Source organism: Crinia signifera, chromosome 2, assembly GCF_055691185.1.
Source record: "Crinia signifera chromosome 2, ASM5569118v1, whole genome shotgun sequence".
Taxonomy (NCBI): domain Eukaryota; kingdom Metazoa; phylum Chordata; class Amphibia; order Anura; family Myobatrachidae; genus Crinia; species Crinia signifera.
In genome coordinates this window covers 377,418,551-377,446,097 of record NC_139218.1, presented here as the reverse complement: position 1 = coordinate 377,446,097, position 27,547 = coordinate 377,418,551, and the positions used below count along the sequence as shown (strand labels likewise).

General features: G+C 47.9%; 1 protein-coding gene across 1 annotated transcript in view; it reads right to left on the bottom strand.

Annotated features, from left to right (window-relative positions):
* Positions 1 to 24,445, bottom strand: part of LOC146059234 (uncharacterized protein C11orf97 homolog) — a 29,861-nt gene extending 5,416 nt beyond the window's left edge. Inside the window, exons 1-4 of the mRNA XM_083171341.1 lie at positions 24,206 to 24,445; positions 15,010 to 15,156; positions 12,203 to 12,298; positions 7,151 to 7,273 (exon numbers count right to left, since the gene is read on the bottom strand). Of these exons, the coding sequence (XP_083027467.1) occupies positions 7,151 to 7,273; positions 12,203 to 12,298; positions 15,010 to 15,139 (349 nt within the window). The 5' untranslated portion in view covers positions 15,140 to 15,156; positions 24,206 to 24,445. The remainder of the gene's footprint in view (positions 1 to 7,150; positions 7,274 to 12,202; positions 12,299 to 15,009; positions 15,157 to 24,205) is intronic.
* Positions 24,446 to 27,547: the final 3,102 nt, after the last annotated feature.

Here is a 27,547-nt window from a genome sequence, read left to right as displayed (position 1 = left end):
CAAATATGGCTCATTGGCCATTCTTTAATTAATAGGAGTCTGAGGTCTGTGTTGGGTGGATTTCCTGCAGTTCCTGTTCTGGCATGAGCGACGGTGGGGTCGTCCTGCCTGGCTGGTCATTCACCTGGGGGGGAATTAAATGGGCCGGGTCAAGGGCATAGGCCTTATCCTGAGCATTAAGTCGGATTTGGCAGCCTTGCGGTCTCACTGGCCGGGTGTCTGATTAGTGTGGTCTGAGATTATTCCCCGTTTCCACTGGCCGGGAGCGGTGGGCATCTCAGCGATTGAGAAAGCCCGTAAGAAAGTCAACTCGGCTGTCGGGTTGTTTGTTCGCACCATGGTGGTAAAGCACCCCCTGTTGGTTCTTAGTAGCAGTAGGTACTATAGGGATGATGGGGTGCACCTTTCCCAGGCGGGAATTTGCAAATCTCTCTGCACATGTTACATCTGCCCCACCTGCAGCGCACATGGCTTTTGCCCATTGAATGTGCCTTTGCGAGTGAACCAGAATAACCCCCATTGAAGGATGTTAAATGTGCTATAATAATGATGGAGCACAGCCACACAATACATTCTTTTGTCAATCAGAAATACAGGAGAAATAATGGGTGCAGCACGTTCTCTGACCTCACCTGCAGTAAATGCTCCCTATCGTATTCTTTGTATAAGATTAGTCAACCGGGCAGAGAATTGTTCTCAGCCAGAATAAACAATAGGGAAAAGTAAACTACTATAATAACACAACGAAGGGTAAAAGGATTAAATACAATTGGTTTTATTACAACGATAAATGCAAGGTTGACAGTCAAATGGAGAGAAAATAAATATCCTGTTTGCTGTATTAATGGCACAGTTCAGTAATAGGGCGGTATTCAATATGGATTTTGGCGATGTAGGATTCGCTGCACATTCGCCACTGGTCGCCGCGTTCCGGAGCCTCGCCGGCTCCGGTATTCAACGAGTCAGGGGCTCGCTGCCCCTAACCGGCGAATTTGAGCTCCTGCGGCGAACGCCGCAGGGAGCCTGAGGGCGGTGGCAGGCAGGGAGATGGAAGTCTCCCTGCCTGCCCCAGAACGTTTGTGGGGGGGAGGTAGGCTCCCCGGGTGCCAGGCAGCACAGGCTGCCCCCCGGGGGTGCCAGCAGGGGACCGCGTATATTCACTACACCCGATCATGAATATGTAATGATCGGGTTAAGTGAATATATGAATATGTAATGAGCGGCTCGGCTCCGGCCCCCTGCTGGCTGCTCTGTGTAAAAAAAAAATATATATATTTTTTTTACAATTAAATATATATTCATGTGCTTACAGCACATGAATAAAAATAGCATGCCCCTCCTCAGAATAAAATTCCAGAATTTTTTACACCAATTGTAAAAAACAAAACACTTTATTTTAAAAGTTCACATTCCACTTCACCATAAAAAGATAGCGATTGCTACTCGGTGAATCATGGCGAGAAAAACCTTGAAATGTATTCGCCATCTGGTCATTGAATAGGGTGATTCACCGTTTTAGTCAGAAATTCGCCTTACAGCACAAAATCGCCATAAAAACATGGCGAATCAGCCTCATTAAATACCGCCCTTAGTGTTCTGAGGTGTTCTTAAAGTAGGTTAAGAACTGTACATAAGGGATTATTCTCTCTGTATTGCCCATTGTAAGGTTTCGGTATTGTCACTGTTTACACGTCCATTTCTAATTCAGCATTTTTTATCTCACCTGCCATAATCTGAGGAGATATTGAACTGGTCGCAACAAACAGAAATGTACAATACAACCAGAAAATACAATCTAACTAAAGCATACTTGCCTACTTTTGAAAGCTAGTTTCAGGGAGATTATAGTTGGTATAAAAATTTTGCACAGTGCCCCATTGAGGGGGTGTGTCATGCTCCACCCAAAGGGCGTGTCTAGTTCCATATATGGAGAGATTGTGAAAAGAGATTGTGAACGTGGTAGCTAGAAGCGTGAGTGTGTACTGCTACATCGGAGAGGAATCTTTTAAAATGACTTATATCCAAATGTAGATGAGCTGCAAAGCAGTTAGTAAGAGATACTATACAGATGTAGCCCCTGCCATCCTTGGCCGGGGCTCGCCAGACCCTCCCCGCTGGCGAGCACCGGCGGCAGGGGCTACACTGAACTGGGACGCACGTGCGTCTCACACGCACACGCGTCCCAGTATCTCAGCGGGGACGCTGCGTGTCCCTGCCCCCTCCAAGGAGATCAGTGATTTAGACTATTTCCCGTAATGGGTCTTAATGACGTCACAGTCAAACCCCTCCCCCCGAACGGGTAATGAAAGTCGGCAACCCTGTTGTAGTGTGGCCCCTGTACATCACAGATCAGTGTGGCGGTGGAGGGGGATAAGGAACTCTGGAATCGAGGCTGTAGATGTATGGGGGCCATTAGACACAGCTTCAGAAGTTTCTTTATTTCAGATCCAGACACACGATAACACACGACTCACGAGTCATATGGGTATATCCTCATACACCTATCCCTGAATTGCAGCAAATAGCTGTGCCAAGCGCCCCACTACACATCTTCATAAATATGCACCTTAAGGGGTGTACACACGGAGCAAATTTGTGCTATTTTCTAAGCAATCTGACTAGATTGCTTAGAAAGTAAGCACAGATCTCTCCGTGTGTATGCTCCGAGAGATTAAATATCTCTTGCTAACTAAGTCAGTGCATGCAGTCACAATCTAGTCAGATTGCAGATTGCTTAGCAAATGACTGCAAATCTCTCTGTGTGTTCAGAATGAGAGATACTGATCACAATCTCTTATTCTGAACCATTACCCTGACATTTTTGCTTAAGCAAAATTGCTTAGCAAAATCGCTTAGCAAAATCACTTAGCACAAATCTCTGCATGTGTATGTGCTCCCCATGGGAGATCTTGACACCAGCAAAATTGCTTAGCAAAATAGCTTAGCACAGATCTCTACGTGTGTATGCCCCTTTACTGACATCACTAGTTTGACAATTATATAGTGTGTAGTGACTACTGGCGCTGCCATTTCATGTAGTTCCTATTGTAACTCGGGGCCTGATTCCGATTTGTACAGTAATGCTGCAACGGCTGCTAATGTGTATGGGAAATCCCACAGCTTCCAGAAAATGTACTGAGACGGCTCCACTGTGGCCAGAGATGGCAGCAGAGTGAGAGAGAGGTGGGGGCAGTGACACTGCAAGCCTAGTCTTCAGTAACTATGGTGGGTGCAGTGACACTGCAAGCCTAGTCTACAGTAACTATGGTGGGTGCAGTGTCACTGCAAGCCTAGTCTACAGTAACTATGGTGGGTGCAGTGGATGCAGCTGCTATGGGGCTCAGACTTCCTCTAGGGACCGCAGCTCACCCTGCACCCAACAGATCCATGGGGAAGAGGTGCGATCTCCCTCTCTAATAGACAGCCATGTTAATGCACCTTGTACTGAGGGTGCAGCCCCTGAGTATCCCTGATACACCTGTGTTTTCCGAGTCTCTCCCGGAAAACGGGCCGTCAATTACACGCATGCGCAAACCCCCCACAATTGAAACAGGGCTGAATTTGTCCCCTTCCGAGAAAATCATAATCTCCCCTAAAAGCACCCGAATTCAGCGGCCGTGCGGGATGCCGCCCAAACTTTGATGTTCTTTTAAAGGGGCAACCTTTTACAAGGCATGGTTTTGCCATGTAAATGATTGCCCCTTTAAAAAATGTCCAAGTTTGGCCGGGATCCCAAATTGCCGTCATTCTCTGGCCCCATAAGTGACATTCATGGTCTGCTGATCCGCTCTTCCAGCCCCTCCATTATTGTTATTTTACCATGTTCAATATAAAACACTTCTACTCACATATAAAGCTATTAACCATACTGCACCAGCTTATATCTCTGCACTTATCACATAATATCTCCCATCTCAGCCACTCCGCTCTGCACAAGATCTGCGTCTCTCTTCTGCACGGATCACCAGCTCCCATTCACTATTACAGGACTGTCATCGGGCTGCTCCCATCCTATGGAATGCCCTTCCACGCACAATAAGACTCTCCACCAGTCTCCAAACTTTCAAGTGTTCCCTGAAAACTCACCTCTTCAGGCAAGCCTATTATATTTATATACCACACACATAACCCTCTGAGGCACTTATGTATTATATAGCTTCCCTTCTGGACCTACAAGCTATGCTATTACTGGTGCCTGTCCTTGTGTTTCCCTCCTATATCCCTATAGATTGTAAGCTTGCAGCAGGGCCCTCCGCTCTCCAAGTCTGTCTTTTGTTACCCAGTTTGTTTTATCACTGTCTACTATTGTAAAGCGCAACGGAATCTGCTGCGCTATATAAGACACTGTAACGGAATCTGCTGCGCTATATAAGAAACTGTAACGGAATCTGCTGCGCTATATAAGAAACTGTAACGGAATCTGCTGCGCTATATAAGACACTGTAACGGAATCTGCTGCGCTATATAAGAAACTGTAACGGAATCTGCTGCGCTATATAAGACACTGTAACGGAATCTGCTGCGCTATATAAGAAACTGTAACGGAATCTGCTGCGCTATATAAGACACTGTAACGGAATCTGCTGCGCTATATAAGAAACTGTAACGGAATCTGCTACGCTATATAAGACACTGTAACGGAATCTGCTGCGCTATATAAGAAACTGTAACGGAATCTGCTGCGCTATATAAGAAACTGTAATGGAATCTGCTGCGCTATATAAGACACTGTAACGGAATCTGCTGCGCTATATAAGACACTGTAACGGTATCTGCTGCGCTATATAAGAAGCTGTAACGGAATGTACTGCGCTATATAAGACGCTGTAACGGAATCTGCTGCGCTATATAAGAAACTGTAACGGAATCTGCTGCGCTATATAAGACACTGTAACGGAATCTGCTGCGCTATATAAGAAACTGTAACGGAATCTGCTGCGCTATATAAGACACTGTAACGGAATCTGCTGCGCTATATAAGACACTGTAACGGAATCTGCTGCGCTATATAAGACACTGTAACGGAATATGCTGCGCTATATAAGAAACTAACGGAATCTGCTGCGCTATATAAGACACTGTAACGGAATCTGCTGCGCTATATAAGAAACTGTAACGGAATCTGCTGCGCTATATAAGAAACTGTAACGGAATCTGCTGCGCTATATAAGACACTGTAACGGAATCTGCTGCGCTATATAAGACACTGTAACGGAATCTGTTGCGCTATATAAGACGCTGTAACGGAATCTGCTGCTCTATATAAGACACTGTAACGGACTATGCTGCACTATATAAGACACTGTAACGGAATCTGCTGTGCTATATAAGACACTGTAACGGAATCTGCTGCACTATATAAGACACTGTAACGGAATCTGCTGCGCTATATAAGACACTGTAACGGAATCTGCTGCTCTATATAAGACACTGTAACGGACTATGCTGCACTATATAAGACACTGTAACGGAATCTGCTGCGCTATATAAGAAACTGTAACGGAATCTGCTGCGCTATATAAGAAACTGTAACGGAATCTGCTGCGCTATATAAGAAACTGTAAATAAATAAATAAATAAGGATGGACTTCCGCGTAATTTCTCTAATCCTACTGAGTGTGGGTATTTTATTGCACCTAACACCTGAGTCATATTGAATATATTTAGCCTTTGGTTCTCTTGGCATTGATAGACTGTGACATGTGATGTTCTTTCTTTTTTTTTTTTGTGGGTTGCATTTCCTCATGTAGAAACTACCAGACAAGCGATCAGACATGGCAAATGACATGCCAGCCACATCCTCTACGTGTGAACCGCAGACTTTGTTTTAGTGCTGATAAGACGGCCAGGCAGAGAGCAGCCTAATAATAATCTGTACGTATCACGCAAGCGGAATGTTTGTCTGTCATTGTTACAGTACTGTTACAGTAACCCCTAGTAGTTACGCAGTAACAGGAAATTCTGGAGATTAAACTGATCAACACGCAACGCTGCAAAGTTTGCAGCGCTGCGTGTGGATTTAACGCCGCCCGCCACTCGCACAGGCCCCCCCTTGCTCGCTAAATTCCCCGCACAGCTGCGAATGGATGTTTTGCATAGACATCCATTCACAGCCTAGGGGGCGTGGACCACATCATTCAATGGTCGCTGACCAAGCACAACTAAGACACTCTCAGGTGTCTTAGCTTTGCGTGTACGCAGTGCGAGGACAGGGCGTGCAGTTGACATCATAGCGCCTGACACAACTACACCTTATGGTGAAATAGACATTTATGACTGTTATAATGATCCTTTTTATTATATTGGACAAAGGAGTGTCGTAGTGAACTCGGGTGATTACAAATTATTGCTGAACACTCTCTGTATAAAGGTGGAGCAGCTCTCAATGGAGATGCTCCTGGCTATAGAATCGGCAACTGCCGCCTCGCGCCAGCCAATGGAAAGGGGGCACGTGCGCATGAGACACGCGTGCCCCCCGTTCCGTCAGAACCTTTCCACCGCCGGTCCCCTGCACCTCCCTGCTGCTCCCCCGCAGCCTCCACTCCCTGCCCATCTCCCTGAAGCAGAGACAGGCAGGGAAGCCGCTCCCCGTCAGATGTAGCTCCTGTCCGCCAGCCGGCATCATCTCAGTACATCTGGCGACCCTGCACGCTGACTGACAGATTTTATGCAGCTTTATTTTTATGTTTGATTAAAATATATTAATATTATCCATACTGTTGCGCTCTCTCAAATTCAATATACATGAGTCCAGAAACACGCGAGAATTTGTTACACTCCCGATAGCGCCTATACCTGTCCCTTTAACAGAGGTCGCATTGTATGGAGATCGGTGCCGGCTGCTTATGATGAGTATTTTCAGAGTTGGGTACTGTGAACTGTTATTGGTCATTTGTGTGGGAGCCATGAGGGGGTGGGGCCACTACTCTAGACATGGCCACCTTTAAGTCGCTGGCTGGCGGGTGGTCTCCCAGGTGCATCCGCTTCCCGGTAGACTTCTCTGTAAGATCTATGGCTAATCTGCCCCTGCCCTCCGCTCAGAGTCTATTGGAATTGGCAAGCTTGGTTTCCGCACCTTGCTAGCTAAAGAAGCAATACACTGGAATATACAGTAACGACCTCCATAATCCCCAAAACCTATTGCTCTCACCTCTCATTCCCCGATGCCTGGAGTAATGGTCGGGCTTCGCCAGGAAGTTGTTTCTAGGCAGAGTGGTTGGTGGGAAAGGCCGCACGTTCTTCTCACTGCAAAATATCTTGTCCAGCTGCAGCGCTGGGAAGAGAAGAAGGTTTTACCAGTAGCTTCTTATCATTCCCACCCTAGTAGGGTAACAGGGCGTGATACAATATATCGACATTCAATTCAGGATGTTTATTTATCTATTACTTATTACCAGTTTCTTATATAGCGCACACATATTCCGCAGCGCTGTACAGAGGATATATTAACATTCACATCAGTCCCTGCCCCAGTGGAGCTTACAATCTATATTCCCTACCACATGTACACGCACACATGGACATTCTAGGGTTAAATTTGTAGGAACCAAATAACCTACCATTATATTTATGGATTGTGGGAGAAAACCCAAGTATCCGGAGGAAACCCACGCAAGTACGGGGGAGAATATACAAACTCCGCACAGTTAGGGCCATGGTGGGAATGGAACCCATGACCTCAGCGCTGTGAGGCAGTAATGCTAACCATTACACCATCCGTGCCGCCATGCTAACACTTATATTGTGAAAAGGACCAGGTAAACATCACAGGCCAAGATGGTTACAGCATTGCAGGTGTCACAGCATAGTACAAACTCCTTAGTATATTCCAGTGGTCCCTACCGTAGCCCACATCCCTGGCCTATCACCTGGGCAGCTATTCCACCACCAGGAACATTGACCATCTGCCCTGGAAAGCCACAGGTGCTGCTAATCAGCCCAACACTGATCACATCAGTTAGGAAACCTGGACTGGATCTAATCTTTCTGCTGCTGTTCTAAAGCCTGGTCTGGATTTTCCACATTATCCTCATGTAGAATCTGCCACAATATGTATCGACATATCCTCAATGTAGACATTCAGAACACTTTAGAATGGGCAGGAAGTTGACAGTTGAAATGTCAGAATTCACAATGTAGATATAGTACTGACATTGGGGGACATTTACTAAGGCAAGTACGGATGGATTTTGCGTATTCGTATTTTGGGTAATATTTGTACTTTACTAATTTACTATTGTATGAATACGGGTTTGTAATTCATTTTAGTGGTCGTAGTTTTCATCCGTATTCGTATTTGATTAATAATACGAATACATACGCCATCGAAACATGCGTATGGGGAAAATACGGCGCCTTTGTAAATTAGCAAAAGAAATACACAAACGTAATAGCAATACGCACACGATGCCAGTCGTATGGATTCGTATACAAAATACAAATACGATTTCTAACAAGTCGTAATAATAGTAAATGTCCCCCATTATGTTGTCCATGCGGATAAGCTGTCCTGAGGTGAAAAGTCTAACTCAAACCACAGTGTAACTCTAATCACAACCTAACACAAACCACAGTGTAACTCTAATCACAGCCTAACCCAAACCACAGTGTAACTCTAATTACAACCTAACCCAAACCACAGTGTAACTCTAATCACAACCTAACCCAAACTACAGTGTAACTCAAATTACAACCTAACCCTAACCCAAACCACACTGTAACTCTAATTACAGCCTAACCCTAACCCAAACCACAGTGTAACGCTAATCAATACCTAACCCTAACCCAAACCACACTGTAACTCTAATCACAGCCTAACCCTAACCACAGTGTAACTCTAATCAATACCTAACCCTAACCAAACCACAGTGTAACTCTAATCACAACCTAACCCAAACTACAGTGTAACTCAAATTACAACCTAACCCTAACCCAAACCACACTGTAAATCTAATTACAGCCTAACCCTAACCCAAACCACAGTGTAACGCTAATCAATACCTAACCCTAACCCAAACCACACTGTAACTCTAATCACAGCCTAACCCTAACCCAAACCACAGTGTAACTCTAATCAATACCTAACCCTAACCAAACCACAGTGTAACTCTAATCCATACTTAACCCTAACCCAAACCACAGTGTAACTCTAATCACAACCTAACCCTAACCCAAACCACAGTGTAACTCTAATCACAGCCTAACCCTAACCCAAACCACAGTGTAACGCTAATCAATACCTAACCCTAACCCAAACCACACTGTAACTCTAATCACAGCCTAACCCTAACCCAAACCACAGTGTAACTCTAATCAATACCTAACCCTAACCAAACCACAGTGTAACTCTAATCCATACTTAACCCTAACCCAAACCACAGTGTAACTCTAATCACAACCTAACCCTAACCCAAACCACAGTGTAACTCTAATCACAGCCTAACCCTAACCCAAACCACAGTGTAACGCTAATCAATACCTAACCCTAACCCAAACCACACTGTAACTCTAATCACAGCCTAACCCTAACCCAAACCACAGTGTAACTCTAATCAATACCTAACCCTAACCAAACCACAGTGTAACTCTAATCCATACTTAACCCTAACCCAAACCACAGTGTAACTCTAATCACAACCTAACCCTAACCCAAACCACAGTGTAACTCTAATCACAGCCTAACCCTAACCCAAACCACAGTGTAACGCTAATCAATACCTAACCCTAATCTAAACCACAGTGTAACTCTAATCACAGCCTAACCCTAACCACAGTGTAACTCTAATCACAGTGGTTAAGCTGCAGGAGTGAAGTACTGGGGCGAGGCATTAGGGGATGGTTATGCTGTAGGAGGGGAGGACTAGGGTGAGGCATGAAGGGGATGGTTATGGTAAGGCTGCAGTTGGGGAGGACTAGGGTGAGGCATTAGGGTATAGTTTTGGTTAGGTTGCAGGAGGGGAGGACTAGGGTTAGCGATTAAGGAGATGGATTTGGTTAAGGGTCATAAATAGTTATACCGCCGGATTTGCTACTGGGTCTGCCGGATGTCATCATGACCTCAACACTAGACCCTGACAACATAACTGGAGACCACCATGGACATTTTGTTGACATTCTAATCATAAAGTTGCCATTATGACCATGTCCAAATTCTCATTTTGACATTATGAATGCCAACATGATGAATGTCAACATAATATTCCATACCCTTCCAGAGGGACTGCTACACCGTGCACATGGCTTATGCTTTTACCTGGTGCAGTTGCAAGTTACATAAAAGTGATATTTGCAGGCTGCACATAGGCTGGAGGGCAGGTTGTACTTGTAGACTCTATGTGATTCTGGAGATCCCTTCTTGCAGGACATTGTCAGTGCTAACCTGAACTACAACAGCAATTCATTTTTCCCTTTGTCGTTTTTAATTCGCCATCGCCAGCGACCAATAATAAATTGCTCACAGAGACGTTGGCTGGCCGGGACCTGCTTGAATAAATCAGCGAGTGCATCACATGTTCCCTCCAGAGCTGGGTTCTGCGTCTCCCCGCGCAGACTGCTGCTCATTCTTTCAGGAGAGTCGGGGGGTTGATTTAATAATGATATACAATGCCAAGACTAAATTACTGATGGATATTTATCATGTCTAAGCCAGTGAACATTCAAACTCCAACGTATTTTCCTGATGCACGCTGAAAGGAAAACTGTTACAGCGGCTGTATGCATTATATAAATCAATATCTGCCCGCTCTCTTGTTACTGAGCTCTGTCATGTGACCAATACTTCAAAGGTTAGACCTCCGATTCTTTTGGGCCCTGGAGAGTATTTTTCCACTATACCCAGGGCCGACGCCACCACTAGGCAGCTTTGGACACGCAAAGAAGAATTCCAGCACCAGTATTGTTTTAATGATGATCCTCCTACCCCAGAAGTTTTCCTATATAGGGGAGAAAATAATCTTCCCCGAAATAGGTCAGGGGGGTGCTACCCACTACTTAAATACAGACATAAACACCCACAAAGAGTATCTTTAAGGGTGCACTGAGGATCAAATAACTTTATTCATAAAAATTAACTTTTAATGTTATTCTTATAAAAAAGTCTATATATATATATATATATATATATATATATATACACTCCTTGTATGCCGGCACTCCCAGACAGCTTGATCCGGTGCACTCTCCAAAAATTCAATACAGTTCCACAAGAGAAAAGGCACACGGACACCAGTCAGCAGTTTCAAATAGATGTATTGGGCATAGCACTATCTAGCGCTTTCGGGGACACCACCCCGTCTTCAGGATAACAGCCCTTTACAGACAAGTGACCAAACAGTGTTCCCCATCCCCCCACACAATAAATAGCATAACACTAATTACTCACCTGTCCAGACGCGGGAGCGCGGACCTCACAGCACAGGGATCCCTAAGACACCGTCCAGTACTTCCTGTGACATACCGGAAGTTGCAGTTTGGAACGCAACTTGCGCTCCACAGCCCACTTCCGCCTTACACCACCTTTCCTGATGCGTGTCTGGGCTTTTCCAATGCGCTGGATCAACCACAAATCCTACACTGGGCAGATAAGGAAAAAACATGTAAAAAACACCATAAATAAACAGTGAAAGCATGCAGACATAATAGCAGTACACTTGAATACCAGACGTTAGAAAAACTAAAACACCATAATATTTGTGTCGACATGTCATGTCGACTAATATTATGGTGTTTTAGTGAGCACAATTTTGTTGGCTGCCGAGTCACATCCATTCGCATACCAGTGAGAACCTCCTCCATCTTTCGATGGTCGCCGAAATGCATATGTAAGGCTGGCCCAGACCACTCGTACATATGTGTGAAGAAATCCAGGGAATTGGACGGAGAGCTGACATCCGGTTATGTCAGCTGCCCCCCCTCCCCCCCTGCAGATGCGTCACATGCATTAGCATGTGTACGCCCAGCATTTTCATGGGAACTGCTTGGCATTCCACGCCCCTTTCCACACCCCCTCCCCCGCGCTCAAAATGTAGGGAGCGCGCACTCATCGAACAGATTTTTTGCAGAGTTCACACGCACCCGGCGTATACACATGCTCAGGAATGCTGCTGCGCATACGCAAGACATCGGTCCCCCATACTCACTTGCACAACAGCGAGCTAACCAGAATAAGGGCCATAGTGTATTGGGGATTTAATTCCACTCTCACCTGATGGAACTTGGATTTCATCTTTCTGGAAAAATCTCTCTTCCTCCGTGATCTCCTGGATTCTCTTAGGGGTTCCAACATAAAAGAAATGTTTCCCTGTTGTACAAAGGAAATATATACTAAAGCTTATGAGGCCGTAATAAAACTTATTATTTAATGAATAAGGAAGACAGAAGGGATTTATATGCCTGTTAGAATTTAAACTATTAGGCTATGGGCGGTATTCAATGAGCCTGATTCGCCATGTTTTTATGGCGAATTTGTGCTGTTTGGCGAATACATTTGAAGGTTTTTTTCGCCATGATTCACCGAGTAGCAATCGCTTTCTTTTTATGGTGAAGTGGAATGTGAACTTTTAAAATAAAGTGTTTTGTTTTTTACATTTGGTGTCAAAAAATCAGGAATTTTATTCTGAGGAGGGGCATGCTATTTTTATTCATGTGCTGTAAGCACATGAATATATATTTAATTAAAAAAAAAAAATATATATATATATATATATTTTTACACAGCAGCCAGCAGGGGGCGCCGGAGCCGAGCCGCTCATTAGATATTCATATATTCACTGCACCCGATCGTTACGATCGGGTGTAGTGAATATACGCGGTCCCCTGCTGGCACCCCGGGGGGGCAGCCTGTGCTGCCTGGCACCCGGGGAGCCCACCTCCCCCCCCCCACATACGCTCTGGGGCAGGCAGAGAGACTTCCATCTCTCTGCCTGCCACCATCCTCAGGCTCCCTGCGGTGTTCGCCGCAGGAGCTCATATTCGCCGGTCAGGGGCAGCGAGCCCCTGACTCGTTGAATACCGGAGCCAGCGAGGCTCCGGAACGTGGCGAATGTGCAGCGAATCCTAAAAAGGATTCGCTGCACCTCGCAGGTATTCTCATTGAATACCGCCCTATGTCAGATTACCTTCAGTGATAAAATATCTAATTTGTGTAATACTATTATAATGAAAGGGTTGGGTTTGGAGCCTGAGTTACTGACTAATTACAGTGATTTCCAGGTTGAGAGGCCCTTGTCTCTTTAGAAGCTGGTGATAGGCTGGCCGTAGGCCAACCTTAAACATGTTTTATTGGATGATTTGGCAAGGTGGCCACTGATGTAAATAGGGCCTCTGTAGCCCAAGCAGTGGCAGGGGGGAGCAGGCGCAGGATCCTGGTGCTTTAACCCGTGGGAGCTGGAGGACGGATACAGGGGGAGGCGAGGTGGTACCCGGGCAGCGTGAAGCGCCTGGGGGCTGTGGGTGCAGCGGCGGAGTGGGCAGTCCTGAGTGAGCCACTGCAAAGAGCTGATTGAGCTCTATCATGATGTCTCTCCAAAGTGACTGCTGTCAGTTATGATGAACAGAGAAGCAATGGGAGAATGAAAAAGGCAAGCAGGGGAAGGGCGGACAGAGAAGGAATGATAATGAAGAGGGAGAGAAATGATGATGAGAAGAAGGAATGTTGATATAAGGGGCTGTTGGCATAATGTGCATAAGGGGAACTACTGTGTGGTGTATCATTTATAGGGTACTCTACTGTGGTGTAACATTTAAGGGATACTGCTGTTTGGTGTAATGTGTATAAAGGGTACTTTTGTGTGGTGTAATAAGAGTAATTAACACTACTGTACAGTGAAGTGTGAATTGCTACTTTTCTGTGGCCACATCCCATTCCCTGCAAAGCCATCCCTCTTTATTAAGATATGGGGGAAGGAAAGGGCACCAATACTATTTCTGGCACAGGTCACCAAAGTGTCAGCTAGTTCATTACAGCTAGTGGTGTCACATGATCAAGACTTTTGATTAAATAATTCAATGATTGCTTTTATTCCTGTGCGGGAATTTCCCACCTGCTTCTTCCTTGTAATTACACAACAAAGGGTTTTTTCAGAACCTGGCACGCAAAGGTAATGTAACTCAGCTGACGCATGTGTAATGTGTTCTTGTTAACATAAGACATATGCTCAATGGCAGAACCGTCATAAATGAGAATATAAATTGCACAGTTTAAGCACAAAGCACCCTTTTTTAGGAACTTGTGTTATTTACAGCATGCAAATTTTAGGTTAAGGCACTGGTTGGAGGGGGGTGGGTATTTAGGATTAGGCTGCGGAAGGGGTGGGGTAGGTAAGGGTTAGGCTGTAGGTTGGTTAAAGTTAGGCATTTAGAAGGAGGGGTTTGGGGTAGGAGGGTTAGGTTAACGGCCCGAGGGTTAGGCGCTAGCAGAGAGAGTTAGCATTAGGCTGCGGAGGGGAGGTGGGGGGGGTTAGGGTTTAGTAATAGAGGGCAGGGGTAAGGTAAGTATATTTACTTCAACTTGGAATTCAGAGCAACCAGGCAGTTTTCTCAATTGGGCTCCCAAGTTGCAACCCGGGGCCCAGCCCATCTCTAGTCGAGGGCCCCACAAGCCGTGGGGACCTGGACATCTGCCCAGTGTGCCCATGTGTTCAGATGGCCCTGACTATATTTCTTTCCTGTTTGTTGTTACCAGGTGAACTGCATGTTCCTTCCTCTGCCCTGATAATTCTCTGGCTGCACAAACATAAAATTACATAAAATGGGAACCCAGCAAATATTTATTGTGTATCCCAGGGGAGGGGTGCAATTTCCAAATCTTAGCTTTATGAGCAAAGTTTGGGAGGCTGCTGATTTTGTGGGAGATCTCCCGGATTCAGTCAAATCAATCGTATTCCTTTCATGTCCCCAACTCCACGATCTGCCACAAATCACAGCATTATGACACGAAGACGAGATATCACACTCACGCCTAATTCTACCTATATAGCAATTATATAATGGTTGTGAATCCTCATCACTCACTGAGCGGTCCGTCTCCCAATAAAGAAGTCCATTCCGGCTCCACACACTCGTTAGCGGCCTCCTCGTCTGAAGTGACATTCCAGAGAGCAACGTCACCTCCACGAATGCTGCTCCGCGGCTGTCGCTTCATATCACGTCTTACAAGGCCTAGAAGAAATGTCAGGTTTAGAAGCTGTTGAGAGGTTGAAGAATAAATGGTTTCCTATTGTCACCATTGTAACAGTAAATAAAAAGCCTGATTATTCAGGATCCAAATTCAGCCCTAGCCCCGATGTTCAAGGTTTGGTTTTGGCGAGTTACAGACTCACTGGGGGGGGAGTGGTCACTCTGTCGGGCGGTTTGTGGCGTTTATGGTCTCGACAGGAGGCAAATGTGACAGCTAAACTGAATCAGGCTCTATGTCCAACGCAAAGTGACACAATGCAAACTTGTCTAGTGCTCAGACTGCATCAGTCCTGACCATTGGCGGCTCCAGGGGTGGGGCTGCAGCACAGTCCAATGTGAAAATAGGGGAGCCACACCAACTGCCATTGAGTCAGTTTGGAATGGTAGTTGTTGACAGTCGCTGTGCCTCCCCTATTTGAATTTTTGATACCCCCCTCTGGAGCCTACCCTGGGACATAAACAGCGATTAAGATGGTGTTAGCGATTTAAGAATGTAACACGAGCATTGGAATTGTGAAAGGACTCACAAGCCAAGTGTATCCCTTTGGCCAAGTGGTTCCGCCGACTAGACTAGTGTGAACGACCAAGGTATTGCGACGCTTGATTGCTAACAGCCTTCCTGGGCTATTCAATTAGCATGACAGTGTATACTGTATTGTGGATTTTCTTTTAAACTGTAACATTATTAAGTACAGTATTATACAGAAGTCATGTAATGTTCAGTTGGTCTCCTGATTTCTGCATTAAAATGATTAACATACAGCACGTCCTAATCAGACAGCTTACCTCACATCTCATATAAAAGCGATCGCATTACATTGAGGGATTTCATGCTCATTTGGTTGTTTGCCGTTGTAATCCGGTGCCTTTTGTAAAGCCATGGATACGGGGAAATGGAGACTACGACCATTACTAATCTTTCATTTATTGTTATTTAAGCCTAATTCATACCTGAAAAAATATATCAGATGTTGTGATTGCAGCTGCAACTCCAGGCGTGCTAGAGGATCCGATGACTGTTGTTACCATAGATACAGTAATACCAACATAACCGGGTGGGGCGGCCATGTTGGCACCGTGTCAGGGTATTCCCTCATGAGTGTTAGCTTTTCTTCAAAGGATTCACCTAATCCTGGTATCTGTTTCTATATAATCCACGGTGGTTCTTGCCAGGACTTCTCCTTATATCAGATGAGTTTAGATAACAGAAAACATCACTGACGCGTTCGCAGTTGTGCACAGGGGTGGGGGCTGTGCGGGCTGTGGGGCGGCGGCTACCTGCTTGCTGGGTTCCAAACACTTGCAGGCCTGAATTGGACCATTAGTCCCAATCCACTTTGTTGGTTCTCAGATGCACAGCTGCAGCCATAGAGGCCATGTATAGATGGAAGCACTGCCCATGCCTGTGTTTTAATGTATGCGTTGCTTTGCCCAGGGCCTACAATGCTGCAACGGAAGCCCAGGATGCAGCACCTGGCACTGTATCAGTAACCTGTCCTTACTGAGTCTCACAGTAACCTGACCCTTGCTGACGTTTTTACAAGTTGTTAAAGAACGTGCGGGACCAGTATACACATACATACAGCAATAACAAGATGGTTGCAGATTCTAGCTGACATGTACATTCCTCTCCATACATAGATCGATGATGCAAAGTGATTCTACACAATGTATAGTGATGAGTTTGCAAATGGCTGTGTTGAGTTTGTTACAGCTCAGCAGCCGATGATCCTGCATTAGTTCTATTATCGCTTTCCAAACTGTATTCTGCCTAAAGGGTCAGGAAATCTTTGTGATTCAGTAATAAAATAGGGATGAGCGGGTCCGGATCTCTGAGATCCCAATACGAGGCAAAATGGCATCATCCCGCTGTCGGATTCTTGCGGGTTTTGCCTTCTATATACTGTAAGTCCCCGCTGATCGGCTCCATCTTCACTCCAGCAATGGAGAGTACCAGAAAGACCTATCTGTGCCGTACTGTAGGATGGCGTGGGGATGTGCTTGTGCTTTGTGCTGTACAGGGGTGCTGTATAGGAGTGCTGTCCAGAGTGCTGTATAGGAGTGCTGTCCAGAGTGCTGTACAGTTGTGCTGTCCTGTGTGCTGTACAGGGGTGCTGTCCTGTGTGCTGTACAGGGGGGCTGTACTGTGTGCTGTAGAGGGATGCTGTTCTGTGTGCTGTACAGGGGTGCTGTAATGTTTGCTGTGCAGGGGGGGCTGTCCTGTGTGCAGTACAGGGGGACTGTCCTGTGTGCTGTACAGTGGTGCTCTCCTGTGTGCTGTACAGGGGTGCTGTCCTGTGTGCTGTACAGGGGTGCTGTCCTGTGTGCTGTACAGGGGGCTGTCCTGTGTGCTGTACAGTGGGGCTGTCCTGTGTGCTTTACAGTGGTGCTGTCCTGTGTGCTGTACAGGGGTGCTGTCCTGTGTGCTGTCCTGTGTGCTGTACAGGGGTGCTGTCCTGTGTTCTGTACAGGGGTGCTGCACTGTGTGCTGTACAGGGGTGCTGCACTGTGTGCTGTACAGGGGTGCTGTCCTGTGTGCTGTACAGGGGTGCTGTCCTGTGTGATGTACAGGGGTGCTGTCCTGTGTGATGTACAGGGGGGCTGTCCTGTGTGCTGTACAGGGGTGATCTCCTGTGTGCTGTACAGGGGTGCTGTCTTGTGTGCTGTACAGGGGTGCTGTCCTGTGTGCTGTACAGTAGTGCTGTACTGTGTGCTGTACAGGGGTGCTCTCCTGTGTGCTGTACAGGGATGCTGTCCTGTGTGCTGTACAGGGGTGCTGTAATGTTTGCTGTACAGGGGGGCTGTCCTGTGTGCAGTACAGGGGGACTGTCCTGTGTGCTGTACAGGGGTGCTGTCCTGTGTGCTGTACAGGGGTGCTGTCCTGTGTGCTGTACAGGGCGGCTGTCCTGTGTGCTGTACAGGGGGGCTGTCCTGTGTGCTGTACAGGGGGGCTGTCCTGTGTGCTGTACAGGGGGGCTGTCTTGTGTGCTGTACAGGGGGGCTGTCCTGTGTGCTGTACAGGGGGGCTGTCCTGTGTGCTGTACAGCGGTGATCTCCTGTGTGCTGTACAGGGGTGCTGTTTTGTGTGCTGTACAGGGGTGCTGTCCTGTGTGCTGTACAGTGGTGCTGTACTGTGTGCTGTACAGGGGTGCTCTCCTGTGTGCTGTACAGTGGTGCTCTCCTGTGTGCTGTACAGGGGTGCTGTCCTGTGTGCTGTACAGGGGTGCTGTTCTGTGTGCTGTACAGGGGGGCTGTCCTGTGTGCTGTACAGGGGAGCTATCCTGTGTGCTTTACAGTGGTGCTGTCCTGTGTGCTTTACAGTGGTGCTCTCCTGTGTGCTGTACAGGGGTGCTGTCCTGTGTTCTGTACAGGGGTGCTGTACTGTGTGCTGTACAGGGGGGCTGTCCTGTGTTCTGTACAGGGGTGCTGTACTGTGTGCTGTACAGGGGGGCTGTCCTGTGTGCTGTACAGGGGGGCTGTCCTGTGTTCTGTACAGGGGTGCTGTCCTGTGTGCTGTACAGGGGTGCTGTCCTGTGTGCTGTACATGGGTGCTGTCCTGTGTGCTGTACAGGGGTGCTGTACTGTGTGCTGTACAGGGGTGCTGTCCTGTGTGCTGTACAGGGGGGCTGTGCTGTGTGCTGTACAGGGGTTCTGTCCTGTGTGCTGTACAGGGGGGCTGTCCTGTGTGCTGTACAGGGGTGCTGTCCTGTGTGCTGTACAGGGGGCTGTCCTGTGTGCTGTACAGGGGTGCTCTCCTGTGTTCTGTACAGGGGTGATCTCCTGTGTGCTGTACAGGGGTGCTCTCCTGTGTGCTGTACAGGGGTGCTCTCCTGTGTGCTGTATAGGGGTGCTGTCCAGAGTGCTGTACAGTTGTGCTGTCCTGTGTGCTGTACAGGGGTGCTGTCCTGTGTGCTGTACAGGGGTGCTGTCCTGTGTGCTGTACAGGGCTGTTCTAATTTGTGCTGTACAGGGGTGCTGTCCTGTGTGCTGTGCAGGGGTGCTGTCCTGTTTGCTGTTCAGGGATGCTGTCCTGTGTGCTGTTCATGGGTGCTGTCCTGTGTGCTGTACAGGGGTGCTGTCCTGTGTGCTGTACAGGGGTGCTCTCCTGCGTGCTGTACAGGGGCTGTCCTGTGTGCTGTGCCTGGGTGCTGTCCTGTGTGCTGTACAGGGGTGCTGTACTGGGTGCTGTACAGGGATGCTCTGCTGTGTTCTGTCCTGTGTGCTGTAAAGGGGTGCTGTCCTGTGCAGGGATGCTGTCCTGTTTGCTGTACAGGGATGCTGTCCTGAGTGCTGTACAGGGATGCTGTCCTGTGTGTTGTACAGGGGTGCTGTCCTGTGTGCTGTACAGGGATGCTCTCCTGTGTGCTGTACAGGGGTGCTGCCCTGTGTGCTGTACAGGGGTGCTTTCCTGTGTGCTGTACAAGGGTGCTCTCTTGTGTGCTGTGCAGGGGTGCTGTCCACTTTGCTGTGCAGGGGTGCTGTCTTGTGTGCTGTACAGGGGTGCTGTCCTGTGTGCTGTACAGGGGTGCTGTCCTGTTTCCTCTGCAGGGGTGCTGTCCAGTGTGCTGTGCAGGGGTGCTGTTCTGTTTGCTGTACAGGGGTACTGACATGTTTGCTGTACAGGGGTACTGTCATGTGTGCTTTACAGGGGTGCTGTCCAGAGTGCTGTACAGGGGTGCTATCCTTTGTGCTGTACAGGGATGGTGTACAGTAGTGCTGTCCAGGGGTGCTGTCCTGTGTGCTGTACAGGGGTTCTGTCCAGAGTGCTGTACAGGGGTGCTATCCTGTGTGCTGTAAATGGGGGTTCTACTAAGTTCTGTCTAGGGGTGCTGTCCTGTGTGCTGTACAGGGGTGCTGTTCTGTGTGCTGTACAGGGGTGCTCTCTTCTGTGGGTACTTGTTTCCTAGAACGGCGCCAGCGATTTTAATTGTATCCATCGGGTCCTAAAAAATTGCGTCGATCGCATCGCATGCAACCAAATCGCATGCGACGCGATCGACGCGATTTTTACATTGGAACCAATGTAAAATGGTCCCTGAGACCCGATTTTACATTGGGCCCAATGCTAAATGCCCCCCAGACCCCAATTTTCATTGTATACCCACCCTGATGGGTCAGATGCCCCCCCCATTGTTAACGCCAACCCACGATGAACGCCAACCCGAAGCGTGGCGAGCGCAGCGAAGGGCGACGGTACGCCTCCTCCGACCTTTTCATATCCCCACTATCCACGTCGGCGTGGAGTTGACTTTATATAGTGTGGCGAGCGCAGCGAGCCACCTAGCCCTAAGCGTGGCGAGCGGCCGCGCATTACTTCACAGGTATTACGCGTCCCCTTACGGGGCTCGCTGCGCTCACCACGCTTCGGGCACAGTATATAGAATCAACTCCATGCCGACGTGGATAGTGGGGGTATGAAAAGGTCAGAGGACGCGTACCACTCCAGCAATGGAGAGTACCGGAAAGACCTATCTGTGCCGTACTGTAGGATGGCGTGGGGATGTGCTTGTGCTTTGTGCTGTACAGGGGTGCTGTATAGGAGTGCTGTCCAGAGTGCTGTATAGGAGTGCTGTCCAGAGTGCTGTACAGTTGTGCTGTCCTGTGTGCTGTACAGGGGTGCTGTAATGTGTGCTGTACAGTTGTGCTGTCCTGTGAGCGGTACAGGGGTGCTGTCCTGTGTGCTGTACAGGGGTGCTGTCCTGTGTGCTGTACAGGGGTGCTGTCCTGTGTGCTGTACAGGGGTGCTGTCCTGTGTGCTGTACAGGGGTGCTGTAATGTGTGCTGTACAGGGGTGCTGTAATGTGTGCTGTACAGGGGTGCTCTCCTGTGTGCTGTACAGGGATGCTGTCCTGTGTGCTGTAATGTGTGCTGTACAGGGGTGCTCTCCTGTGTGCTGTACAGGGATGCTGTCCTGTGTGCTGCACAGGGGTGCTGTAATGTTTGCTGTACAGGGGGGCTGTCCTGTGTGCTGTACAGAGGTGCTGTCCTGTGTGCTGTACAGGGGGGCTGTCCTGTGTGCTTTACAGTGGTGCTGTCCTGTGTGCTTTACAGTGGTGCGCTCCTGTGTGCTGTACAGGGGTGCTGTCCTGTGTGCTGTACAGGGGGGTTGTCCTGTGTGCTTTACAGTGGTGCTGTCCTGTGTGCTGTACATGGGTGCTGCCCTGTTTGCTGTACAGGGGTGCTGTCCTGTGTGCTGTACAGGGGTGCTGTCCTGTGTGCTTTACAGTGGTGCTTTCCTGTGTGCTGTTCAGGGGTGCTGTCCATAACACAAAACTCCAAAATGTATGGGTGCTCACCCACATTAAAATAGTTTTTTAAGAGTATTTTTTGCACAAAAAAATTAAACGTTTCAGCAGCACAAATAAATATGCAGATGATTCAATACAAACAATTGTTGTTACACATAAAACTTCTTTTTAAATGTCCATTGTCCTCTGAGAAATGGAATAACACTCAGGATTCGTTTAAATCACAACAGAGTCTATCAGCTGTTCCGCAAACCCTTTAGCTGGGTACACGCTACATAACATGTGTACAGAGACAGAGTGGGTACATATACACTTGCTGATGCCTGCCGCGACTGCAACAGTGGGGCGGGGATTTTGGGAGTGCGGGCCATGCATTGCGTCGTTACCTATGTCCTCCGTTGTCTGTACATGCAGGGCAAACGAGGACATTGTTAGTGACTCATCATTTACGATATAGTGCTTACACACTGACGATATGCACTATAATATTGTTCGTTATATCGTTATCATGCATATCGTTTACTTTTAGCATCTTGTGTGTACATAGAAGCCAGTAATTAGCCGCAGAGGGATTTTATGCTGCCGTAGATGACCTGGTAGTGTTGGTGCATGCGTTCAGTCTTGCGCAAGGAGCAAGCCGACCCAGGCAGAGGAATCTGAGCATGTTCCTTTGTACAACATGCTCATCCTACCCATAGGAAGGAACGGGGTTCTGGGAACTAGCGCCATCTGAAGGTAGAAAAGGTTCCTGCAATCGAACTATGGAAACTTTCAGTTTTCAGAGTTTATGAATGAAGGTCTGCAGCAGTGGTGACTCCTGAGGATGGGGGGGGGGGAGGCTGGGGCTTCAGCCGAGTTCCAAATTTAAATAGGGGAGGCACAGCAACTGCCTACAACTGCCATTCCACAAGGACTCACTGGCAATTAGTACTTCTCCAGGTGAATTTTGAATTGTGCTGCAGCCCCTCCTCTAGAGCTGCTGCTGGTCCCCAGACTATTGTTTAGGGACTGCGGACTGGATTAATGGCATACAGTAATTCAGAATGGATCGCAAAGCACATTTCTACTCTAATGGACAAAACCATGTAAAGTTTGTCTCTGTAATTTATACAGCAATATTCTAAACAGCATGTTGCAATCAGCTTTGCAAATGAGAAAACCGGGGGACAATTAACCTCTTTTATCCAAGGAAAATGCAACCGTGTTCATTATTGTAGAGTGTTCATATGCTACTTGTTAGTTTAGGTCACCTTAATCTTCCGATTGCCCTGATATGAAAATTAGGAGTTAATGATGAGGTACAGTAGCATAGCAACCAAACGCTGATCACCTCTGATCTGATTCTAGTAGAATTTAGGCAATAGAAGGAAATAATTCATTGCCTGCTCTGTCTGATTCTGAGACGGGGGCAGAAATCACAGCAGCTGTGTATGCCGCAGATGTGCCGTAATGGGTTTCTGCTGCAGCTCCCGTCTTATGTAAAAAGGCGCCTCCTGCTGGCTTCTCTGATCTACTGCCTCTGGCTTTAAAGCACCCAAATATCAGCACCTCCACCTCCCATTTTCTGTAATGAGCATGTCCCACCCCAAAAATGTCAGCGGTATGCAGGGCTTAAAGTGGTCATGCAGAGGTGGGGGAACTCATTTCTCTCTGCCACCTAATTACCTCCCCTCCCCATCCCCACTAGGCAGAGACAGGGCCAGTGGTAGGGTTTTTGGCATCGCCCTGCAAACTAGAATGCTTTTCTGTGAGAATTACTGTGCAGGGCCAATGTGGAGGTTAAAATGTTCCACCTCACCATTAGAGGTGGTGGAACTCAGTTCCACCCCGTTCCCCCTCACTTTAACTCCTGGCGGTATGTCAATCATGCTGCAGAGTTTCAGGCACATCTAAAAACATTGGTGTGTACATAAATATTTGCATCTTTAAATTAGGCTCTAGGTCAGCGTTTTTCAACCACTGTGCCATGGCACACCAGTGTGGCTTGAGATGTTCTCAAGTGTTCCCCCAGAGCTAGAGATGTCCACACCCATATGCAGCAGGGGGGTCCGCTCGGTCTGGGGGGTACCTGCGGCGCCCCCAGCAACTTACAGAGGTGCTATTGTCAGCCAATCAGCGTGCGACCAGTGTTTTCAAAATCAGAAGCGCTTCCCGTGCCGTCGCCCGGCGGATGATGATGGACGGCAGCGGGCAGCACTTCACTCCGGCTGGGCGGTACAATGGGCAGATCCCCTCTCCTGGCCGGACGGCGGCACCCGACAGGGCTCTGTAAGTTGATGGGAGCGCCGCATGTACCCCTCAGACCGCGCGGACCCCCCCCCGTGTAGCGGGTGGGCACCGGGGACCAGTGTGATTGTTTTTTTCATATGGGGGCCAATGAGTTTGTTTTTTTTCTCCTGTGGGGCCAATATTATTTTCCCTGTGGTGGCCTGAGGGTGATTTTAATATCTTGTTTGCTGTGCCATGAGTTGAAAAAGGGTGAAAATCACTGCTCTGTGTACAAATTTGCAACTACTCTGAATGGTTAGTAACATTTGTAACAGCCCTTCATAGCTAAGTAAATGACACTTCATATATCCAAGCAGTCTTATTAACGTTTCAATCTATAACTCAGACTGTCACCAAGATACTCATCCTGTAACCTGATGATGCCAATCTGAATTAGAGGCTGAAACGCTGATGGGATCGGTGTGACAAGAGTCGTTTACTGTGGAAGTGATGAGTACCGTGCTGCTTGCATTGGACAAACCATGCATTTGGTGCATAAGAAGTGTGTGTCTTACCTTTTTGGCATGCATTTTCCAAGGGGACCACCTCTCGCTAAAATTATGGGTTTATTAAACTGGGCATGTCCTGTTTAAAAAAAAAAGCATAACAATGAGAACTCCATCTTACACCTTTTTTCTTTGCATTTGGTACTCTTTGGAGCAATGGCAGCTTGTTTTGTGGGGGCCCAAACAAATCAATCATTTCAGCCACCATCGTGTGGCAGACCCTGTGGCTGAAATGACTGGTTTGTTAAAGTGTGCATGTCCAAAAAGGGTGGGTGGGAGGACCCAAGGACAATTCCATCTTGCGCTTCTTTTTGCCATTATCTGCTCTTTTGGGCCTAGTTTTCAAACTGCCATCCTGTCCGCCGCTGCAGTGCCACTCCTAGATGGGCCACGTGTTTGTGACGCCCACTTGTGTCGCTTGGCATAGTCATCCAGCTACCTCGGTGCAACCTATTGGCCTAAAAACAATATTGTAGGGTGTGAGGTGTTCAGAATAGACTGGAAATGAGTGGAAATTAATGTTATCGAGGTTAATAATAGCGCAGGAGCAAAAAGAAAACCCAATTCTGTCATTTAACTGTTTTTATGATTTTTTTTCCCCGAAAAAAAAAAATACAGATCCAAAACCAAAACCTGGAAGGGTGGTTTTGGCAAAACCAATCCAGATCCAAAACAAGAACGGAGATCCAGATCCAAAACCCGGAAAAAGTGTCCGGTGCGCATGCCTAGTATAGATAGATAGAACTTTATAGGTGGTATGATTAATAAGGCTCAAGGGGCCAGATGCACTAAGCTTTAAAAGTGATAAAATACAACAAACTAGGGTGGCCAATCCCGGGATCGGGATCTGCGGGATCCCGGGATTTGGCCCCTAAAACACCGGGATTTCAATCCCGGGATTGGAGTTTCCAATCCCGGGATTTCGGGATTAGACTGCGCATGCGCAGTCTAATGCCGGCCAGCGTCTTAACATGTGCTCAGACACTGCCCGGCTTCTCCCTTTCCCGGCAGTACATCCCTGCGCAGCGTGACGAGTACAGAGGTCACGCTGCGCAGGCCAAGCAGCTGCACAGAGCCAGTGTGGCTCTGTGCAGCATGCGTTTGCCCCTGCCCACCAACCCGGCTTGCTCCCCAGAAGCCCACCCCCGGCTCGCTGCCCGCCCCGCTAGCCGCTACCCGCCCATCCACCCACCCTCCAGGCCGGCTCCCCGCCCATCCGGCCGGCTCCCCTGACGCTACCCCCCTCCCCGCCCATCCACCCGCCGGCTCCCCTGACGCCTACCAACCCACCCGGCTGCCTGGCTCCACAGACACCCGGCCGGCTGCCCACCCACACACCCGGCCGCACCCACATGTAAGTAAATATGCGGGCGGCCGGGGTGCGTTTTTTAAATTAGGGAAGCCAATCCCGGGATTCCGGGAATCCCGGATTGGGCATTTTACAATCCCGAAATCCGGGATTGAAAAAATGCTCCGGGATTGGCTTCCCTACAACCAACCAATCAGCTCCTGCCTGACATTTTTCAAACACAGTCTGTGACATGGCAGGTAGGAGCTGATTGGCTGGCTGTTTATCACTCTCCATTTGATCACTTTTGAATCTTAGTGCATCTGGCCGGTTATATGAGCATATTCAGGAGAAAAGCGCATCCTTCCTTCCTCAGAACCTGGGAGACAGATTCTGGAAGGGCTCATGTTATAGTGCCAGATGCGCTTAGTTTCTCCCTGCATACAGTATAAGATGATCACTCATCACCGCTGTTAGCTTACCTCGGCAAACACAGCCATCCTGACTGTTCTCTTGGGAGGATCGGCCATGCCTCATTTCTCTTGTCTTTTACAGTAAAGTCTAATGCTCTGAAGGTGTCAGGTATATTCACTCACGTCTAATCAGGAGTCTGCTGTCACTTCTGCCTGTGCACATCGTACGTTATTTCTCTATGCTGAGAGGAGACGTTTCAACTTATATTCTGTAAAGGGTTCTGCCGCACTGAAATAGTGGGAGTCTCAGGAGAAAGAAGAAACTGGGATGTATGAAACCAAACCCCCTCAAGAGTGAAGAACCCCTTCAAGATTCATATTGATAAATGTATTAACATACTGAGCGTGGGATGTACTAAAGAAAATATCTGTAAAGAATCCAGTTTTCAGGGTTTTACCAAATTACCAAATGTACTAAGCCCGCTGGTGCTGGCACAAAGGCCTGCAGGCGTTGATACAAATGGTAACACCAGCTGTCACAATGCGCATGTCCGGGGTCAAATAGAAACAAAAATCCATATGCATAGATGCCACAGAGTAGTTGAAGTTTGATTGACAGGAATCCAGCATCTATGGGCAGGTGAATGTGTTTTCTGGGTGTGTTTATGAAAATGCAGGTGTGCCCAAGTGTTTTTCGGGGGGAGGTGGGGTGCTCGGTGGGTGTTGCTCCTGGGAGCCGACCAGTGCAGAAGAGAGTGAGGCGGGCAATGCGGCTGGGAGCCGGGTGGGCGGTGTGGCCAGGGGTGGGTGGTTCAGCTGTGCAGCTTGACTGCTGACCATGTTAAGCGCAGAGTCGCACAGCCGGGGATGGGAGAAGCTAGGCAGCGTCTGAGTGGATGCTCAGACGCTGCTCAGCATGCGCAGTCTAATCCTGAACTCCCGGGAGTGGAAACGCCAATCCTGGAAATTTTGGTTCCAAATCCCAGGATCTCGCCGTCCCTGATCCCAGGAATGGCCACTCTACTTGGGATGGTTTTGAATTTGCAGCCGTAGTCAACAGACTGTGCATGTGTGGGGTCCCCCTGTGTACGGACCAAGTGACAGGTGCCGGGCATTTAGGGGTGGAATATCAGCCTTTTTTTTGGAGTGCCCCAGAAAACGCAGGCATTCCTCAGCTGTTTCCACCTGTGTACAGGGGCGGGGGTGGAAGGCAGAGTTTACTTGCTTTCTAGACCACCTGGATGCGGAAGCTGGCATTGTGCCAACAATACACTGTTACATTTTTTTAGGAAAAAAGGGATGAGAGAGAGATACATTTACACTGAATCATCAGCGCCATTTCCCAGCACTTTACCTTACACTTAAGTATAGTATCTCTTACTATCTGCTTTGGGGATCATCTACATTTAGATATAAGTCATTTTAAAAGATTCCTCTCAGATGTAGCAGTACACACCCACGCTTCTAGGTGCCATGTTCACAATCTCTCCATATATGGAACTAGACACGCCTTTTGGGTGGAGCATGGCACGCCCCCTCAATGGGGCGCTGTGCAATAATTCTACTACCAACTATAATCTCCCTGAAACTAGTTTTAAAAATTAGGTAAGTGTGCCCAGCAGTCTCCGAGATACAAGGCAGTCAGATAAA